This window comes from Homalodisca vitripennis, chromosome 1 (genome assembly GCF_021130785.1).
Source record: "Homalodisca vitripennis isolate AUS2020 chromosome 1, UT_GWSS_2.1, whole genome shotgun sequence".
Lineage (NCBI taxonomy): Eukaryota > Metazoa > Arthropoda > Insecta > Hemiptera > Cicadellidae > Homalodisca > Homalodisca vitripennis.
In genome coordinates this window covers 237973681-237996771 of record NC_060207.1, presented here as the reverse complement: position 1 = coordinate 237996771, position 23091 = coordinate 237973681, and the positions used below count along the sequence as shown (strand labels likewise).

Here is a 23091-nt window from a genome sequence, read left to right as displayed (position 1 = left end):
ATGTTCGTTGAGAGGGAATCTTAAACTTTTACTTCCTTTTTTGTCAGATCTATTTATGTTTTTGTTTTCAATGATAAAATGCCTATTTCCTCAATATTCCCATCAGTGTACAAGATACAAATACAGTTGCATAATGCCTAAACATGGATTGAAACTCTTTCAAAAATCGTTATTATATTTGGGGCCAAAAATATTTAATTTCTTGGCTGACACCATAAAGAACTGCCCTGACATTCGTATTTTTAGAGCCATGATGGAATCCTTTCTTATAAATCGTGAATTTTACTACTTATCTGAATTTACTAACTCTTGTTCATAGTCTCTTATAATTTTTAACAGTAGTTAAAGAAATAGTGTTTATTATACGCTATTGTTCGAAACTTTGTAATATGTCTATGAACAACAAAGTATTCTATTATATTATGCACTAGATATGTCAAAAATGCCTATGGAAACGAGCTTTGAGATAAAATATAAAGAACGGTCGCTATATTGATCGTTGGCACCAAAAGGGTTAACCAGTTAAATTTTCAGTACAATTATAAAGACGTAAAATATAAGAATATACACTTTTTTGGCTTTGTACTGACTATTCGAGACCATCTTCAAGTATGCGAGGGGTTGGCTCTACAGTGTTTCTCTATCTATACATTCAGTTTCGTATTTGTTATAATATAATAAAGTAGCCTAATTCCCGCGATGGGATCGACGCTGTGAGGTGAAGCGGGGAGTGGAGGGGAGGGGGGAATCGCACGTGTTTACGAACGTTGTGACCGTGGCAATGACTTATTCCCATGTCCATACTGATAATGTGTTCCCATTGGTTGTGACGTGTAGGGGTTAGCGGGGGTGGGGGGGGAGTGTTAGATGATGGGAAACACCGGGAACTTCCTGCCCACCTGTAGCTATCGCAATGTTGATGTGAGATAGACACCTGCGAGTCGCACACGGACACACGGCTCTGCATGTATTACCCCCCCCCCCACCTCCCCCGGCCCGGCCTGGACTGTAATTGACTTTTTGTGTCAACCTGTTCGTTCAAGGGCAGTCATAGTCATTACGGTTGGCGCTGCTCGGCCACTTCTGCGTCACTTTGTCCGGGCACCTATCCTCTTTGTTGGCGGTGTTCACCAAGCACTTGCTTGTAGTAAGATCACAAGAAGGACTTGTAACCTTGTAAGTCTTCCACAGTGGTCTGTTTCCGAATTCCATGGAGGCCTTGCGTCGCTTTGTCTGGCCACCTTTACTCTTTGTTGGTGGCGTTCACCAGCACTTGCTTGTAGTAAGATCACAAGAAGGACTCGTAACCTTGTAAGTCTTCCACAGTGGTCTGTTTCCGAATTCCATGGTGGCCTTGCGTCACTTTGTCCGGGCACCTTTACTCTTTGTTGGTGGCGTTCACCAGCACTTGCTTGTAGTAAGATCACAAGAAGGACTCGTAACCTTGTAAGTCTTTCACAGTGGTCTGTTTCCGAATTCCATGGTGGCCTTGCGTCACTTTGTCCGGGCACCTTTCCTCTTTGTTGGCGGTGTTCACCAGCACTTGCTTGTAGTAAGATCACAAGAAAGATTTGTAACCTTGTAAGTCTTCGACAGTGGTCTGTTTCCGAATTCCATGAAGGCCTTTTCCTAGAAATCGTAGACTGAAGATCACATCCTGTAAATACAGAAATGAGGTTAAATGATCTATATTTTAACTACAAATTATTGTTTACTTGGCTCGTTTACCACTTCAATCAATCACTTAAGTCAAACATTAAGCCTTTACTAATGTTACAGTTAGGCTACCATTAGTGTCTTCTAATGGCGATCGGCTGTCCTGAACAACTTGAGAGAAAGAATACTGTGCCCCGTATTTGGTTCTGCCTAATGGCTGTTTCTTCTAGTTTGCTAATCATCCCTATCGATATTGCCTTTACCATATTGTACACATATATTTGTGGTACCTCCCCTTCTAATCTATTGTCAAACTTGGAGTTGTTTGGAAGGTATGTGTTGTGGTCGTAACACAACTAACTAGCATTGGACATTCTCTGTTTAAAAACTCAAATTGTAGTGTTTTCTTGTATCGTCCAGTCTCTTTCTTTTTCCTTCGCAGTTCTGCGTGTTTTTGCCGTCACGTTGGTACACCCTGATATCGCCAATACAATGTACGGGTTCGGGACGCCAAGGCCGCCGAAGCCCCAGAAGCTTCGAAGTCGGACCCCGCCCGTCCGCCACGCCGGAACCGCGCTCTGGTGCCCCCCCCCTTCATCGTCATCACACACATTTATTTAAGACTCTACTTACCATTGCGTCGCTCCACTCAGCCGAACCGCACTGAACCTTTGTCCTGCGAAAAGTTAGTGGAACTCCTCTCCTCCCCAACCCTCCTCCTCCACGACATGGTGCGTTCAGTCGATTCCTGATCCTGTTCCGGAGTCGTTTGAACAAGTACAGATATTCCACTGTGTGTGTTGCCCAAAGCTGGATAAATTCTTCAAGAGCTGGTAGAAGAAAAAGGCCGAACCGATAGGTGTGCAAAAAACAGCCAAAAGTTAGTGGAACTCCCCCCTCCCATCCTAGAACTGGTGCTTTCAGTGAATTCCTCATCGTTCTGGAGTCATTACAACAAATATAGGAATTCCACTGTGTGTCTTGCTCAAAACTGAACGAATTCTTCAAGAGCTAGTGGAAGAAATAGGCCGAACCAATAGGTGTGCAGAAACAGCCAAAGTTGGTGGAACTCTCCTCCCCCTCACCCCCGACAAGGTGCGTTCTGTCGATTCCTGATCTTTCCGGATGCGCTTGAACAAATATAGGAAAGCCACTGTCTGTGTTGCCCAAAACTGAATAATTTTTCAAGAGCTAGTGGAATAAATAGGCCGAACCAATAGGTGTGCAAAAACAGCCAAAGAAACTATTCCTAGTTTGTAGTTTATCTAAATGGCTGTCTTATATCCCTATAACATTACGAAGACTTTAATTACATCTGAGAACTACCAGAGAAAATGGGTGATGGAATTTGTAGCTTGAGACGAATTTAGTATATTGTTTATGTTTTGTTTTTCCAACAATCTTCATCCTATTAACGCTATGGTACGAGAACACCATCAAAATTTCTTTTATTTTTTGCAGCAACATCATTTGCTTTTTATAAATTTTTTGATTACCTTAGTATCCAATTTTTAAATTTCGTTTTTAATGTGACAGGTTGGATTACTCGTGGAATACATATTTATTATTCTGTATTTCTAAACTAATTAAATTGAGGCATCACTTTATTTTGTTCCTTGAAAATGTATGGAGCAGAATAATATTGAAATTGCTTTTATTGAGCGTAGAGTAGAAATTGCCTAATGTGAGTGAAGGCGTAGTACAATAATTCAAACGTATTTGTATTCATTAGATTTACAACACAGTCCGCCTGTAGCCCGGAAGTATAAAAGTGAAACTAAAAATAAACTCGTAACGGCCCTAAGTGAAACACTAAAAAGTGCGATCGTAATTTGGAGCTATAATTAATGTAAGCCACGGTGGGTGCCGTTAAAGTAAAGTAAAGGGCCTCTGTTGTAATGGAATTTTTCTTACCTTGGCCTCGAAGTCTGGAATCCTGCCAAATTGCGCAGTGAGTGAATGAGTCAGACGGTTTTCCGGTCAACCACTCGAGCAGCTAAGTGTTTTCTGCTTACTCATTTGCGCGCTTAACTGCAGCTAATAAATCGTGTCTGTACTGCAGAATGCAGGACCGAGAGCCGTATCTGCTGTAACACAGTTATTATGCGTTGTCGAATGTTGGCGTTCACTTTGTATTGCGACTCCAGTACTGGTAGTAGTTTAAAGTTTAAAACCACGCTCGTCATGTTCTAAAATATCGCATTTTTTTGCTTTAAAGTTTTTATCTAATACTGTTTATTAATAATAGGTAATATTTATTCAAAATAGTTGTTTGTGGTAAAATCTGTATTGAATAAATAAAAATAACTTATAGTTTTATTAACGTACACACGTTTTCTTTACTGTTCATTATCACGGGACACACTGAAATCTAGGTTTGCAAATTGAAAATTTTTGGATTTTGATAGGAATTATTTATAAAAATAAATTCAGCTTTTTTTGTTTTCTTGGGGCAAGAAGCTTAGAAAATTGTATCTAGTCCTGTAAGGACCTTTGCGCTACTTCCGGAGTGACAGGGTACTCTGGATGGGTTAGGATGGGAGTAGGGACAGCCTCCTGTCGAGGTTCACGAGGAAATGTTTAGTACATTACTCTCAAGTCATGTCCCCTCGGAAGAAGGAAAAGCCAGCTCTGAACCAGTCTCTCCAGTCAAAGCAGGCAGAGGGTGGTACACCCTTGTGTCAAGGCTGGCAAGAACCTTTTACTCTTAGGGGATAAATCCACCAACTCCAACAGTCATCTCCCGCGGTAGACTAGACCTATCGAATTACTCTTGCGCCCCAGAATCCCAACATTTGCGGTTAGTGATGTGCCGCTCCTGGACATCCATAAGGTTGCCCAGATTTAAGTGACATCGGTTTTTGCTGTGCCCAGTGTGGGTTCAACTGGAAGGTATAAACCGGCCAGAAGTGAACCCTCCTGTGGACACAGCCATAGGTAAAATCAGAGCTTCAGATGCGCAATCGGAAGCGAGCTAGTGTGTCCACTTAACTGAAACTTCATTGTCTTCCTTATAAAACCTTAAGTTAATGCTGCAAATAGTGAAGTACGCTATGCCAAAGAGTCAGAGTGCTTGTGGACAACAACATAAGAGATTTTTGTAATGATGAAAGAAACGGTTATAGTTTCCGGAGACTTAAACGAACGGTAAGATAGCGGGCTCGTTATACGGTTGTTATAGTTATATAAGCGGTTTATCATCACAACGCCTGAGAACTCGGTTGTTACTATGTGTAACAGTTTGCGCAAACACTGTATAAACATTATTTCTTGTGTTAATAAGCCACAATGTATTGGAATTTCATTAATATCTATAACATATTACCGATACAACCTATTATTAAAAGGCATTTTAACCTGATGCCGTTGTACATATATGTAATATAAAATAATGGATACTGTTTTTCTTCGCCCGTTTTACTTTAGGCCTGATACAAAATTATTCGGAATTCATATTTTGATAGCTTTGATTCCTTTTGGAGCGAAAAAGGTTTCCTAAGTTTTGTTAAGTGTATTTAGTGTATAAGTTATCAGGCTATGATTAGGACAGAAAGTAAGAAATTTATTCCCTAAAGAAAGTAATCTGATTTTTTTCTTGTTTGACAGCCAAACCAAAAATAATCCTCTTGGAAATATTCTCTTCAAATTTGAACAAAGTACGAAACCAAAGATATTAAAAACAAAATAGAATATAACACAACCTTTCTCGTGCTCAGTCTGACCTTAAGACAAAACAAACATAATAATATTTAAAATATAACATGTTATACTGTAACAAAATATAAACAATAATAGCATTCATACTAATAACATAAGAAAAATACAGGGCCTCCAACGCAGAGCTTGTAATGAGGTCCCCATCCTTGAATTTAAAACGAATATTGTATGTATATCGGTTTTATTATTGTACTTTTTTAATGGACTCTTTATTCTTAAATTCTAAATAGCACTATTTATATTAATATTAGAAAAAAACAAAATATAATAGTCAAAGGTATGCTACAGTAATAAAAGAAAAGAAAAAATACGTAGGCTACATACATACATACATACATACAAACATATATAATAACAACCGTTTTAAATCAAATAAAATAATTTAAAATCATAAATATTTAGTAAGAAAGTATGGGGAAAATAATAACTTATGTAATACTTACGAGTAAATTTACAAACCTTTAAATTTTGCAAAAAAAAAAAAAACTGATAGCGACTGAAATATGTCATTCCGTTTCTTTTGGTTTCCACAAGTATGAGTCTGCAAACAGAAAATGGCTTGAAATTATATATATATATATATATATATATATATATATATATATATATATATATATAATGTGTGTAATAAAAAACACTCATATGTCTGTTATGCTACAGTTTTTGTATTTTGTATACGTCATGTTTTACGGTAAACCAACATTTTTAAGAGCCTGTGGGTGTGGACATCATTGTAAAGGGACAGCTCCCTAGGCAGCAATTACGTAATTTGGAAATATTTGACCATTTCGGTGCCGTGTCAATGTGGTGGGTCAGGGTTCCCACAGTGCAGTAAGTGTGCTAGGTGGTTGCGGGGGTGGGGTGGGGTTTCCGGTCTGGGGGTGATAGCGGCTGTTCTTTCTACACCGGTGTTGTCGTATGGAAGGGGATCTATCTCCCTCTCTCTCACTCTCATTCCGCTCTCGTGTGTTCACCACAATAATTAATCCAGCACATTGTGTCGCAAGCAAGTGTCTGTTTATATAAGCTCAGTTAGAAATACCAGGTCACTCATTTCGGAGTATATTCGTAATTTCAGTGAATTCTTTAACAAATAAATCTCTGTAAACTGTACGCTTCCAAACAAATTACTGAATACTTCAATGTGAACTTTTGGTCTTGTTTTATCATAAATACATGGCTATGTGAATGTTGAGTTCAAGTCCACTTCACTTTGCGCCTAGTAAAGCGCTTGAAATCTGCTGTGTCATTGACTTGACTCCTAGAACGTGGAGTCAACGTCAACGTCCGTCGGAAGCATCCAGAAATGTCGGCGATGGAGAAGTTCAGGGCGCAATCAGAGATATCTACAGTACAAAATCAACGGGTGTTCTCATTGTATCATGAGGTGTTCAATTGGGTGCATTACGTTGTTTTAGACACAACCCCTAATCACGGTGGAGCTATGGTAGGAAAGGCTGATTCAATTGAATGTTGAGTTCAGCTCCAGTTCACCTTCCTTTTATTGCAGCGTCTGGTATCTTACGCTGTTTTAGAATTGACTCTTGGAAATAGCTCAAAACGAAATATTTACACCGTTTCGACATCAGAGACACCTATAAATAGGTGAAGTGGTAGTCTCATTGTCTCATCAGGAACACAATTGAGTGCACTACGATGTGTTAGACACGATCTCTAATCACGGTGGAGCAACCGAGTTTTCTACACAACGTAGCTTTGGTGGGAAGGGCTGATTCAATACGAATGTCGGGTTCAGCTCCATTCCACCTTCCGCCAAGTGGACGGACCTTTAGCGGACATTCTCTTCCTGTCAGTTGTCACGAAAACACTATTGCAGGTTATAAATTATCATCACCGGATCATCAGTGATGACTGAATTCCCGATTCAAAAAGTACTCCCGATAACTCGACCCCATCTCGAGGTCACCCCTGCTGATAATGTATATGAAGTCGCCGATGGGCAAAGAGCCAATGCAGAGCTGACGAGATAATGTATCTTATCAGACCCACGCACTGTCTAATTGTGAGACTCCACTTCCCAGAACCGAGATGTGATAGTGTACAGTATCTCGGAGATAATGGTATCAGGAGGAGGCTTCCGCCACACTTGTGCTGCGCCACGCGGCCTTCCCCTCCTATTTAGGAGTGAAACATGTTGTGTTGGTATCACTGTTGTTGTATTGAAGTGGATGTAGGGTACAAGATACAAGGGTACAGTACTAGTGCATTGTGTGAAAGCCGAAATACGCTCGGATTCCTTTTTGACCAGGAGCAGAATAGACTTTTTATTCGAGGATAAAAGAAATGAGAGAAAGGAATCGGCTGAGGAAATAATTCCAGCATAGATTGACTTGAATGTTAGGGACTGGTTTTGACTTTGCTTGGAACATAGCTCTCCGCATTTGTTCTACACTACAGTAGGCCTACATGGTTATGTTCGAGAGTTTGAAAATTCCTCAAGATGAGTGGTAAAGCGTTCCTGGTCATCACGGTAGTGGTTTTATTTTGAATCCCGAATTGGACAAGGCACATGCATACGTTAAAATGGAACAATACGGTATTGGCATAACCTTGTGCCATAGATCAATCATTCAACAATTATCTTACTTCCTCGACAGTTAATATGCCACTTAGAGTGAAAAGGAATTTCAGGTCTTCTGAAAAACTTCTATCCAAACTCATTAAAGAGACGTTATCTAATTTTCTAAATTAAAGTTCCTATGTAACAGTATACATTCTACAGTAACATTACAGGGAGTGTATATATTTTGGGGTAATATTGCCATCAATGTTGTTGTAATTGTGTGTGACTCTGGAGAAAATAGAGTCAACAGCAACCAAATAAAGGGTTGCTGGCATTATGTAAAAATAGAACGGGGTAAATAAAAAAAAGGTTGAAAGGGATAGTACCATTTTTGAAGGAACTCGTAGTTGATACTGATGGATTCTATAAGAGGATATATTCCGAGAAATTTCTTTTATCATTTTTAAAATCTGATTTGGAAAGGTATACTTATCATCACTGTCGTATAACTCAGTTTCTACACGAAAAGAAGCCTTTAACTAATGGAGTAGTCTACAGTGTTAGAAGTGAGGGTTCACTTTGATCCAGACTGAAAAACCACAGAAAAATATCCCATTAGACCACAGATAAGCGTCCATGGAAGTCAAATCAATTTGAAGTCGCTGAAGATCTCCTGGATGCATCACCTCCATTGTGACATTTTGGAACCCTACTTCGAACGCGATCATCCTCGTTGATCTGTTGAAATAGAAACACAGTAAAAAATACAGTATTTGTAAATAAAAATCTCCAAACCTCCTTTCTCAAGTGTGATTTAGTCAATTTACGAAGCCATTCTTAATAATTTACATGGTAAGAGTTTTACCAAAGAGGATTCGTAGAGTGTTCAATTTTGTTGCTCACTCATTTATATGTGGTTGAAAGGCATTCACGGAATGTTCTGGGTACTGGGATCGGTGGATTCTTCATATGTTCACGCTTGATTGTTTCTTAACAGCGGCCGCAACAGTTCTTTGAGGATTTGCTGAAGACGTGACGTTGTGTTGGAACCGTGTCTTGCACAGTTCTGGGTAAACAGCGAGCATGAGCATGAGCATGTGCAGTAGTAATGCTGTTGCTGTTGCATATGCAGCGATCATATGAATGAAGAGGTCGAGTATGCTGCTTTGTCCCGGGCGGATGTGCCTATTGCCGGGCTCGTTACTCGGTACCGCTTAATTTGAAACAATCTCCTCTCATTCTCCCCCCCCCCCCGCCATCACGCCAGCCACCGTCGCGTACAAACAATTGTTGCCCTCTGACCTCCTTGTCTTTGCTCTGGTCAACTTTGGTTTGTTGTGGGGTGCAGAGCAAGTAGTTAATTTAGGTGCATGATTTATCTTGAACTCAAGACTTTTGTCACCTGAAGAATGGACAGATTCCAGTTCTTGAAATGTACCGTTTCAGTTGTTGCAACACATTCACAAATCAAATTTTCCTTTGATATAATCCATAGCATATGATGAACCTTAAACAAAGCAAGGCCAAAAAACACATTTTCCATTTCACAGTGTTTCACATATTCCTTGGAATATTTACCTTTTTCAAGAGTTATGTTCTGGTTGCAGTTTGTTAAAACACTCTTCACTCTTGTTCACTGTGTCCATACGAGTAGTTATTGAATTTCTTATGCCTCACTACGCCTGCTTTCAACACTGTGATCTCTACGCAGGTGTTCTGTAATGACGGCAACTTATAAATAAGTGAACTTTAATCTAAAAACTTCTTAACCTGAATAATACTGTTAATACAATATGGACACCCTATGTAGTTTTCACTAAGCGCTTTGTCACTTTATTAAATATTCTAACTGATTTTTAAAAATAAAGCTTGAATTGCTTTCACTCCACGGCACAGTCACCGAAGCATCTTTTTTTGTTTTTGGTAAGTGTGAAAGTATAGTTGATTGGTTACTTTATTTGGTTCAGATGGCTTTCACATGTTGTGTTTTGCCTGGAAAGGTTGGTGGTGAGCAATAGGCAAAGTTAGCCTGGGAGATTACTTAACCTGTTAATTAAATGCTGACACACCACATGAGACAGTAAAAGCCTCTTCGTGTTGTTCTCGCTGATCGCTTTGATGCTCCACAGTCACCTCGAGTTGTAGATGACCTTCAGAGCTGGAATGTACAATTGTAGTAATCAGCACAGTATGTTCACTTCTTAAAATACCACATTTAAACTTATGTGATTGACAGCGAAGCGTCTTACTGATCAAAACTTCGTACAACAATCCTGAAATGTGACTCGTTAGCAGTTTAATAAAAAAAATCATTAGCTGTAATACAATGCTACTTTAAAAAATATTGTGTATATTTTGGTGGACCACTCAAGAGAATAGACATTGAAAGTAACACTTAATTTATAAACAAACACTCCAATAATTATTGAATTTTATTTTTGTGAGGCCTTTCGTGTTCAAGAACACATCATCAGACCCACATAACTGATTTATTACTTACAAACAATTTATTACTTAAATACAAATACAAGGAGATGTAATTTTAAAGACCAGGAAGTCTGTCTACTCCATATGTAACAATTAATATTTAAATTACATTAAAGGCAGTAACGGTGAATTTTGGACAGGTCCAAGTTCATTGTTTACCACATCATTTTGGTTCTTCTGTATGAAAATCGTTTCGTAAGCATCAAGGAATTTTTTTATTTTAGATTTCTTTTAATAATTTTACTTTTGGAAAGTAGTGTTCAGTATGAAGTGCATGTTTTGCCTAAGTACTAAATTGTTTCCATCATTACTTTAACTACTTTCATTTCAGTCATGTGGATCTAATGATATGTTCCTTCAACACGAAAGCCGTTACAAAAATTAAATTAAATAATTATTGGAGTGTTTGTCATAATAAAGTAAGTATTATATTCCAATAAGAAGGAGGTGGTAGAATGTATTGGAAATAAAAACAAGCTTTGGTTGGCAAAAGCCAATTTTTCCGAATAACAAAACAATTTTTCGGAATGTTCAAATAATTACACTGGAGGTGTGTATCATGGAAACTTTATTTATTAAGAATGATTGAATCAAGATTTGCTAGAACAACTTCCAGGCTTTCACAAAAATCGTACTGGTTCCTCTAGTTGGAAAATTGAAAAAGACAAGATTCCCAACGTGGTGCACATCTCTCCTGCTATTCATATAGGAAGATTACTTGCTTGGATTTTGCAAAAACGATGATTGAATTCCAGAAACCAGTAATTGTAGGCCTTTTCGAATCACAATATTTGAAAGGGATCTGAACTGTTTTTAACGTGATGCAGCCTATACTAGTGAAGGTACCGTTGATGTCTTGGGGTCGGAGAGATCCCAGACGGGACCGCGCTGCACAAGCGGGCGAAATCATCAGTTGTGGGGAAGAAGAAGTAAGATCGCGGTCGTACAAAAAGGAAATTGTCGTGTAATTGTCGCGTTTTACTGTCCGGCTCCTTCCGTAAACTGGGCTACGTTCGTCCGTGTCACAGTCCGTCCGTTACCGGACAATTGTGGATGTCGTGGCGGCACGGACATTGTTGTGCACTTAACGATGGACGGTAACCACAGGTCTCGTGCGCGGCGTTTTGGTTTGCGTTTACCCCCCCCCCCCCGCAGCCGGTGTGCTGTACGGCACTGGACTTCAAACAGGCCGCAATACTTCCACGAACCGTATCCAGATGCAATTCACACCTCTATGTGTAATAACTTTTGTATCAATCTTTATAACAACTTGTAACGCGGTAGTGAAGACATTAGTTGACAGGTCTGTGGAGTAGTGAGGTTTTTATATTAGTTTAGTGTACTTGATGTAGTGTTCTCAGCTGAACCATTCCGCACTCGAATAGTCTTTAAAGGCTTCAATGCGAATCCAACTGTTGATACAATACAATGTACCTTTATCGCCAGAAACAATGTTAACATTGCATAGCATTCGTCACATAATAATAATTTTATGGTCATTAGAATATTAATAAAATGTCTTATGATAACGATTTTATTTTTCAAATTTCGTAGTTACGTGACAATAAAAGTTGCCTAGCAGTAAAATTCATGTATAATAAAAAATACTAATTATAAACCGGTTATTTCAAATGTTCACTGCACAAAACAATTATTGTTTAGTAGGCTATACACAAACTTAACTAACTCACTAAATTTAATATTTAGATTAGTATACTACTTTAAATAGAATATTTATAATTAGTTGATTGTAAATGAGAGCGAACAGTTGAATTAAAATAAGTTAGGTTTCTATTAATTTATTCCAGTAACAAGTCTACGTTTCTATTTTCATAAATATATTTGATTTATTTATCATTATTTATTTCAATTTGATATTTTATTCTCTGCCCTCCCCCCCCTACCATCCAGCTCACTCCACTACGTTATTGGTTTTTCAGTAACGTAATACCAGAAAACTCCGTTCCTAGCCTCATTGCTTGCACGGTAATAGTCTCGGCTGTTACTAAGTAACCAGGTTACTGAGATAACAGGGTGTTACTAGTAACGCGTTATCCTAGTAATAGGTTACCACTGAAGAACGATGTTACCGACACTAATACGTTATATATCGCCCATATGTACTTAGTTTATCATAGGGCCCAGTATACGCTTTCCAAATTCTGAGCATCCACCGTTCTAAATACTGCAAATTCAGATTGTGGTATGAAAAGAGATTTGCTGGAGTGAAGTGTAAACCACTCACCAACAGCTCTGTGTTTGTTGTTAACGATATAATCGTGTCCAGTGTGCGCTCGTGCGTTGCAGGAAATATCAATGAACCTCTGTCGGAGCAGCAACAAACCAGAGCAGAGCAAGAGTCGTGATAGGCCGCAGGTAGCCGGTGACCTCCTGGGATCTACGAACATTTCATTGAGCGAGTAGAGTAGTAACGGGGGCCGGGATTTCACTTTCTCTACCGGAGCAGACCGGGACAGGAAACGGCTCACCGGAAACCCGCGCGAGGCTAGCTCCCCTCCCTTGGAACACCTTGCCCTCGCTCGCCAAACACGGGTCAAGAGATCCCAGCTTCCCACACGGCGATGATTGTTTCTGTCAGTTGCCCCACAGAGTGGTGTGGCCGGAATCGTCGAGGAATTGTCCTTGAGATTATACATTTTTAGTTGGGTCAATTTATTTTTTCCATTTTTTCAAAATTTGTAGTCGCAGCCCTTTTGTGATAACATTCAACAAGGGGTTGTAAGCTATTTTCAAGTACCATTCGGTTTGGGATACGCTATAATCAGTTCAACTGAATATTGGCTGAAAATAGTGATATACAAAAATGGAACATTTTTTATGTATGGAGTACCTCAAGGGAGTAGCTTGTTTACATTACTTTTTAGGGATGAGATTTACTTGAGTAATTTTTATTTACAAACGTGGAATTGTCCTCAATTACATTTAATCTAAAATGGTATTTCCGCCACAAATAATTGTTTGTTTACCTGCTACTTCCCTGAAGACTTAAATCATATTATAAGGTTTGAAATTGTTTTTGACGATGGAAGGATTGTGAAGGAATTAAGGAAACAGGGTTTTTCGTGCAATTTGCCATCGTTCAGTGATTAAAAAAATAGTTGCACTACGTTTCGAGATCTGCAGTCTGATCTCTTCTTTAGGTAAATAAAATAACTAACCTAACACGTAATTGCAAACTGGTCAATATAAACAAATCATACCAGAGCGTTGTGACACTCTTAATTCAGGAATCACAACCACCATGTTGTGTGTCAACCTCACTAACTCTTAAACATGCACTTAATAAAAAACTAAATACGACACTAATTATTAAAACTGAACTACATAATACAGGTCACAATAGTCAGTCTTGGTTTGTTTGGCGAATGCAGACCTATTCTGCTTTAAATGCCTAAAAATCCTAGAACGATAAAAAATTATAATTTTGTTCTCTTCAGGAAAGTTATCATAAAGAGAGTCACTCCGATTTTGTCTTAAATTGCCCCAGACAAAGTCGAAGTAAACTAAGTTTTCCTAATCAATATCCGAATGTTACAAATCTAAGAATATTGGTTTAGTTTATAAACAAAATGACTACTAATGGCTGAAAGTCAAATTAGTAAAAGAATGAAACTAAATTCTAATTGTACATTAGGTCATCAATATCTAGTTCATTAATGAATGTGATACGCTCGTAGTTATTTCACTGTAGTCCAGTACACGTAACAATTAACAAAATATCAATTAAACGGATCCTATATTTCTTGTAAGTAAAAAGTATGATTATGCTTGTTATCAGAAAATAACGGCGAATACAGACAGACAACTTAAGCACTCCATAGTTACCTCAGTTAATTATCATTAATTAATGATAAAGAACGTGACGGTAGCTGGAACATCACTTATCGATGCAGTAATTCAACGTTAGTTAGCCTTGTGTGGTCTCTGTTAGTCCATTTCCTGCCATCATTACAAATTTACTTCATTATGTGTCCTTGGGGAGGTCTGGCCTTCTCCATGGACGCCTACATTGTCCCGACTTTCCTTCATTATCTTTGATCTTTACTGCCTTTGATCCTATCTCGCTTCTCTTATAATTTTCCACGTCCAGTACTGGAACAATTTCTAGCCACTGGTTTGTTGCAACTGCAGCTAGGAAAATTAAAATTTCGCGTTAAAAACTTTGATATTATTCAACCCGGTAAATTGTATTTTATCTTTAGTGTTTTGATTTGGTGACTAAAGATGTGTGGATTCCAACCTATATTCTGTCTAGATTTGGTTTAAGCATTTGAAATATATGTGAATCCGGAATCACCTGCTTTGCTTAGTAAGAAAGCATTTTTCTTCACCGCCAGTTTTAAGGACAGACATACTTGGTGTTCTTTGTTTGAAGTTTGTTTTTGGCGATGGAAGGATTGTGAAGGAAACAGAGTGTTTCGGACATTTGCCATCGTTCAGTCATACATGACATCAGTCACACTACGTTTCGAGATCTGCAATCTGATCTCTTCTTCAGGTGATTAACTAACCTAACACATAATTACAAACTAGGTTAAAATAAAAAGTCATACGAGTGTCGTAGCTGGTTGGTCGCAGACCTGTATTCTGTAGTTCAGTTTTAATAATTAGTGTTGTGTTAGTTTTTTATTAACTGTATGTTTTGGAGTTGGTGAATTTGACACACAACATGGTGGTTGTGATTCCTGACTTACGTGTGTCACAACGATCTGGTACGATTTGTTTATTTTAACCTAGTTTGTAATTATATGTTAGGCTATTTATTCACTTGAAGAAGTGAGCAGATTGCAGATCTCGAAACGTAGTTTTACTGATTTTTTTGTATCACTGGACGATCGTAAATGTCCGGAAAATCCTGTTTCTTGCATACTTAGTGTAACACCTGTACCGCCAAAGTTGCCCCGCATAATCGTCCACTGCCCGTGTTGTTTTGTGGTCGAGACGAGGTCAGAAGGTTACCGCGTAGGCCGACCGGACCCGGACACCGGAAGGAAGCAGGAAGGTAGTCAAGTGTGGTCGCTCGACCGCCAGGTGGCTCTACATCTGCCGCCCTCCACCTCCCCCCCAACCCGGACCACCCCTACCAACCCCGGGCATCAAATTACGTTCACACACTCCCACATGGAGGCTCTTCTTTAGTACGGTGCGCAAAATTAGTTTACTTCCAGATAATTCCGTACAATTTTCATTTTCGAAGCGTTACACTTCAGTGTATAAAAAGATTTAAAAGGTTCAAAATTAATTAATTTTTCCTTTATAAAGTAAACTGAATATAACGTTTGTTCAAATAAAGGAACTGAAATCCCAAAACATTGGTTATTGTGCTTCGGTTGCCTTTATCTTATACGGTATGAAGATAAAGATTATTGAGATAAAGGAACTGAAACCCCAAAACCTTTATTGTACCTCAGTTAGCCCAAGTACATATATCCTTAATCAAATACAGTATTCATGAAGATAACGATTGTTTAGATAAAGGAACTGAAACATCCAAACATAGTTATTATTGTACCTCAGTTAACCAAATATATAGCCTTAATAATGTATAGTATTCATGAAGATAACGGTTGTTGAGATAAACGTATTGAAACCCCTCAAAACATTGTTATCGTGCTTCGGTTAGCCAAATATATTATTCATGAAGATAACGATTGTGGAGATAAATGAACTGATCCCCCAAACATTGCCTTATCGCACCTTATTATCGCCTAAGCAAAGCCAAATTGGACTGGAATTTGAGATAACCGTGGTGTGTTCCGAGTGTTTCTAACCTGAACACAAGGAACATTGGAAGTCACACGGCTGTTCAGTGTTCGACAGAGCGTCGCGCGCCGGCAGTAAGAGCAGAGCAGTCTCGCTAGAATAACTTTATTTGCCAATCGCGGCAGGAAGGGCATCAAACCGACTTTCACTGAAATTAAGCGCAGCCACCGGACGTTTACCGGGGACGCGACCGACGTGACTTTCCCCGTGGCGCGTCCACCGAGCTACGCGACGCTACTGTGGCTACGCTACGTGTTTGTTGTTGGCAGTTCTCGGGTTTATAGCAGCGTCGCGACGCCAATCAAACACCGACAGAGTCCAAATAAGCACTCGTTGCGCCTGACGTAAAGATTTCACGGTAAAGTATAATATTGTTCACGAAGCTCTATTTTATTCTTTAGAATGCAATTACGTTCTTAATTGCTGAACACTGATTTGCATATTTGTTGTCACAGATCATTAAGAAAGTCTTTTTCAATATCCAAGTATGCAGGCCAAAGTATTATTTTGCATTTTTTAAGCAAACTCGTGTTAAAAAGAATCGTTCCTGAAACTGCCACATCCATGGTTCAGGAAGATTGAAGGAGAGTGAGATAAAAAGATGGGACAGATAACTGATTCCCAGTACTTGATGTGGAGATGGAATGGGCCAGTAACCAAAGTAATTTTTTGCATTTGTTAAGCAAACACGTTTGCTTCCCACGGCGATCGATGGAACTATACAGCACAAGTAGGCAATAGTTTCTTAGACCGTAGCGTTAAAAGATATTCATAAATTTGCCGGCGATTCTGGAAATAGCGACTTTGCCATTGTAGGTTCAAAGGATTGCTTGGGGATTTGTAAAAATGGGGAGACCTCCTTCCCATCTTGGTGTCATTGCTTCCATTGGTTTTTAGCAATTACCTTCCTTGGTTGGCGAAGATATTTCACAATTTACTGCTCCTCGGCCACCGGACCTGCGAGGACTAACAAAGCAGCATCCTTCCAGGCGTCAGCAAGGAAGAAACCCTCACCGAGCATCAGTATCGCAAACTCTGACCGCTTTATCGCACGACCAATATCGTTATCTACGATAAGCAGCCTGCTGGCCCACTCCAAGTACTGGGAATTACTTATCTGTCCCATCTGTTTATCTCTCTCTCCTTCAATCTTCCTGAACCATATATCTGGCAGTTTTAGTAACGATTATTTTCAGACAGCGTCAGCCAAATCTATGGTTCAGGAAGATTGAAGGAGAGAGAGAGATAAACAGATGGGACAGATAAGTAATTCTCGGTACTCGGAGTGGGTTAGTGATAAAGCGGTCAGAGTTTGCGATACTGATGCTCGTATTGAGGGTTTCTCCCTTGCTGACGCCTGGAAGGATGCTGCCGGCCGAGGCGCCGCCGCCGCGAAGTCACTGACCCAGAAAGTGGACTCATCCTGTCCGCGCGATTAGCAGAGGAAGCGGTGCCCGGATGTAACGGCACCCTGTCGAAGATGAAATGATGCGAAGTGAACTGGCTCAGCGCCGGCCGGGCTGACCGGTCCCGGAACGAGTTTGTGAATGGAGCTAGTGGGGCCCCGCTCGAGACTACTCATTCATAACTGCGAGCGGTGGACGGCGGTGGTGGGGGGAGTCTTCCCTCTCTGTCCCGCCGCGGTCTCACTCGCCGCTAGACGTCCACCCTCCGCGTACCCGCACCCGCACAGTGCATGTATGTGTGTGCACCTATGTGTTACTATGTGTGAAGCTGTGACAGTGACAGTGCCAGTGATGTGGTTGTGGTTGTGACCATGTGCCTGGACTCGCCCGCCGCAGACTCCGCAGTTATGGGAATTAAAGCCATGAAGGCATTTGGTAGACTCAGATCTGGTAAGTCTACATACAGGTGGCACCGCTCAGTAATATACTTACATTAGAACCGTGTGTATAATGTGCTGGACTTATGTGCTTTCTAGCTACATTTCATCGTTGATCTGTTTCTTAATTAATGCATACCGGGTTAAGGAAGCCTGTATTTGATAGCCTATATTGTTTGGTTAAAGGGTTTCAAAGAAACTGCATATTTTCTAAACACTTTGAAGTGGAAATCCTAACCCTTTATGGTCAGTTCTACCACCAACTTTCAAGCAACTTTTGTAACCGTTTTTGTGCCCGACATTTTAAAAGTAGGCTATTCAATAACGTAATATTACCACCTTGAAAATGAATAAATAGAGCTTACCATCTTGGATGTTTCTTATTTAAAAAAAAAGTACTTTAATCGAATCTACTCTCTAGACAGCATTGAATGTGTTGGACTATTGTTTTGCTTTATCGTTACCTTCCATTATTGTTTTGTTTCTCAACTAATGAATAGAAAGTACATATTTTCTAAACTCTTTATAGTGGAAATTCTAACCCTTTATGGTCAGTTTTGCCACCAACTTTCAAGCAACTGTTATATAACAGTTTTTGTACATGTACATTTTAAAAGTAGGCTATTCAATAACATAACATTACCCCCTCCCTACTCGTGACATTTTGAAAATAACAAGACATATTGGCCACTTGTTACTTACCGCACCATCTTGGATGGTTCTTACTTTAAAAATCTGTATCGTCAAATTTAGTATTTTGACATTGTGCATGTTACAATGATTGGACAACTAACGATAAAAATAATCTGTCTGAACCGTAACGCACTTTTCAAGACGTATTGATCGATGCGTAATGTTTACTTAAGTTTAAAATAGGTTTGAGGAGGTAATTTAAGTCAGTATATTCATTGTGAAACACTAGAAAATGTGACTAGGTCTAGACTCGTGTCCAACAATACACACGGATGTGTTGTGTCACACATATTGTAACAACCGCGAAGTGAGCACACATATTGTTACGGTTAAACCGATCACGTGATAATGTGTAAAATCGATATTTTCGTTTTGTTTTGCGAGTGTCACGTTATATTCATACTTAAAGGTTGATGCAAAAGTGTCTTCGTTTAAGACGTTATGATTAGTGATTGTTTGGATAAGTTATGTTTAAAGTTGCAAAAATACACAAGGACTTAAAATCCGTCATCGTTACTAATCCCATTATCCAAATTCTTTTTTTTTCTTAATAGACCATAATTATATTATTTACTGATGGAAAAGTCCAACGCTATTGCGTAAACTTTATCAGAGGCATTCGTTTACATTTCCTTAACCCTCCGAGTGGCGGTACTTTTTTCTCCAAGTGGCGGGACATTTTTACTGATTTTGTGTATGTTCGCAAAAGAAAATTTATATAAAATCCTGTATATTATATAAGTATGACATATCATACATCGATTTAAACTTCATAACACACAGAGTAGAATGGTAATAATATGAAACACTTACCTTGGATTGGTGTAAAAAACCAATGGGTTGAATTCCAAAAATAAAAATTCAAATCTTTTTTGTTTTATATTAGGCTGAGTAAATGTACCTAAACTTAATTTTTTAACACAAATCCAAAATAGCCATTTTGTTTTAAATTTAATTCTGAACAAAAATATTTATCTGTTATATGTATTATTCCTAAAAACAACGCACTATTTGCTGATCGAAACTTTTATGTACACGTTTTTTACTGCATTTTAGTCAGTATCAGAGCCAACCTCATTCCTCATCATTCTTCCTGGTTTGAGAGGCCTCCAATAATGTTCCAGGTAAGGGAAACACTCCCTATGAACCCTAAAATTACAAGTTGGGCACCAGAAGTGACTTTTACCCCCTTTTTTGGTGTGTACACACACTGCACAAAGTCTGGTAAATAAGCAATCCCGTGAAGAAGACCTACACTTGGTTTAGCATTTAGCATGGTTTGTTGTGATGCGTTATCTGAAATAAACAGAGCTATTTTAGGAACAAATCAAATTCAAGTGGTCAATAGTTCTGTTACGGCCTAAAACGGAATTTTGAAAGGTAACACCTATTGAGGATTGTATGGTAATAATGAGCGAGTCAGACAGGAATTCGACAGTGGTGAAGACAATGAAACATGACCAATAAGCTGGCCACGGTCCAGAAATATGAAGCAGTTGTACACACGGAATACATATATTCGGGCGATTAGGGCGAGGCTAAGAATGTGTGATCTTGTCTGTCTGTCTGTCTGCGACAAGTGCACGGGTCTGACCAACTTGTCGATGGTGGGTTGCTCGTATTGCGATTAAACTAGCAGACACCCTCGTGAGCTGCACGTTACATCCCCAGCTCGTCTCTTCCTTCACACACGCTCTGCAAAACGTATCATATAAAGGTAGTAAGAGAAGTAAGAAGAATCCACTTTTCAACACTTTTGACGTTTTTATTTTTACGCTGTATATTTCGGATTCAAAGAATCCATCTTCAGGTACGGTAGGTTAAGGTACATCGTAGAAAAAAAACTTCCAAATTGTTAAAAGGTTCTTCTTGCTCCCCTTGCAACCCATTTCAGGGATAAATTACTAAGTTGAAAGATTTTCTGAAGTATTTTACGAGGAGAAGGTGGTTCTAGGCATTACAATTATTCCTTCTTTTACGACAAAGTTGTTTATGTCTTTCGTTTAATACTCGTGTGAATAAACGCGATGTAATACTGAAATTTCGTGTTTTGATTAATAGAGTCATTACTAAAAGAAGTGAAAACATAATTATTCCAAGTTTTACGGCACCTTTAAGTATTTTCACAACGGTAATGTATTCTGCAGTGTTTGTGTGTGTGGTATTCTATTTATAGTTTTGGATGTACTTGCTAGGTTTCAAAGTTTGAGTCTGCCAAAATCATGTCAAAATCACTAAACTCTTTCTTGTTATGGTTTCTTAATATTAGATGATAAATTGTTAAATTTATTATGTTTGTATTTTGTATTTTTCATTTTAAACCATTTGTACATTATTCCATCGTATTGCTTACTTTAGCATTGATAACCGTCAACAATTTAACCGTACTTGCGAAGAATACAAGAGCAGGCCCCATTGGGGGCAGGTCCAGGTCACTTGCCAAGCTTTTCAATGTTATGAAAATTGTTACGTGGTAACCAATCATCTGAGATTAAGTTCGTTAGTGGAATGAAAATAGCTGTTTTCTGAGCACCTCAAGATTAACATGAGAGCTTTGAAAGCGCTGTTGTAGGATGTATTTTAAATCAACAAAAGGCACATCAGGAGAGCATGAGAACTTTTGTCTCATATCAAATATGCACGGGAACTATTAGTTTTAGATAGCTAAAATCACCGCTATAAAATGAAGAAAAACATTTAAGGATATGGATTGTACCGCTGGTGTACCGACTTAACATGCAGGGACGTTACCCTACAAGTGTGATGGTCTGCCACGTTAGAGCTAATGACATGTAACTCTAGCCGGCAGATGGGCTCAGGGCTACGCCTACCGAACCGTTGCTCACTTACTTACCCTTCGCACCCATCACCAGCGGGTCGCCATCTTTCCTGACCAACGGTCTTCGTGCCAAACCCGCTCCGCAGTCGTCATAATTCAATACAGTATCGTACCATGTTGTAAGGGATAGTAAATATAACGTCTTCAATGCGTGAAAAAGCAATAATATAAATATACATAAAGAATTCTTTATTTTGTATAACAATGATTCTTTGTTTGAAGTTTATTTTTGACGATGGAAGGATTGTGAAAGAAATAGGAATTTTTTCCGGACATTTGCCATTGTTTGTAAACAAAACCTCCTTAAGTTTACAAATAAACTGATTTGAAAAACCTTGAGAGGGGGAAATTATTTTGCAATGTGCATTTTTTTATTTTCAATAACTGGCCATATGATTCTCGCAATGGCCTTCTTAAATTTTTTAAAATTATTTTGTCAGCACAGTAGGTTTTTTGTTGCTTAACCATTGTCGACTATAAACAATTTTAAAAAATAATAAAATTTTACAAAATCAAACAAGCACTGAGTGAGTTTTAGTGGTAGTGTATAATAATAATAATATTCTTAATTGCAGGAAACAATTAACAATAATTCTATTGCAAGCGTCATATAACAATAACAGTACTAATCTAATAACTAACACAATTTAATTATAAGAAAAAGTAATAGATAATATCAAATTAAAATTACTTTGTGGGTATTAAATGGTTTAAGGGGTACAGTCGTTCAAATACATAGGCCAATTTATATTACCTCCCTCCGCTGTGCAGGGGAACTGCACAGTTTACTTGTTTTTGCCTTCATTATTAATTCCGTTGTTGAATGTACCCAACTAATTCAGGCTCTAAAACATTTTTTTAATAAATAAAAGCACCAGGGCACGGCTGAAAATAACGCAATAAATGATGTTGAATCATTCAAATGTTCTTCGATTCCACTTATCTGTTGTCCCTAACGCCTTCTACTGTGCATGGCCAACGCCGTGTAGATCAGTACACAACATTCTTGCAGAAGATCCAAGCTGTGTGAAGTAGGTCTGGCAGTGAAGAGTGTCGACTGTCCAGCGATCGTGCAGTACTGAGTAGTCGCGTGTCCCCCGAGTCCCCGGTTTCACATTCTTCTTGGCCACGACATGCCTTGGAATATTGTCACAACGGTATTGTGTGTCCCACTGTTCAGCAACATACAGTAAAATATACGTCATACTAGAATGTGCCAAATATGGAGAAGAATGAAATGACTCGTTCACAATCAAAACTACGTTTGCCCATGTGAGGATGTTTCCTTATTTTCGGTCTAGGCGGTTGGTCTACGAATGCAGATCTATTGTGGCCTGTATTCTGTAGTTCAGTTTTAATAATTAATGTCGTGTTTAGTGTTTTTTTTATTAAGTGCATGTTTTAGAGTTGACAAACAACATGATATCACAATGTGTCACAACGCTCTGGTACGATTTGTTTATTTAATTTAGTTTGTAAGTATGTGTTAGTTATTTACCTGCAGAAGAGATCAGATTGCAGATCTCGAAACGTAGTGTTACTAACTTT

At 38.8% G+C, this 23091-nt stretch overlaps 1 protein-coding gene across 8 annotated transcripts in view; it reads left to right on the top strand.

The window, feature by feature from the left end:
- LOC124353198 (ETS-like protein pointed) overlaps positions 1-23091 on the top strand; it is a 357362-nt gene that overhangs the window by 252135 nt on the left and 82136 nt on the right. Inside the window, exon 1 of one of the 8 annotated variants that reach the window (XM_046803087.1) lies at positions 17803-18024. The exons of the other annotated variants lie outside the window; for them this stretch is intronic. Coding sequence (XP_046659043.1) covers positions 17946-18024 — 79 coding nt within the window. The 5' untranslated portion in view covers positions 17803-17945. Of the gene's footprint in view, positions 1-17802; positions 18025-23091 lie in introns of those variants that run through there. 8 annotated transcript variants of the gene reach the window in all.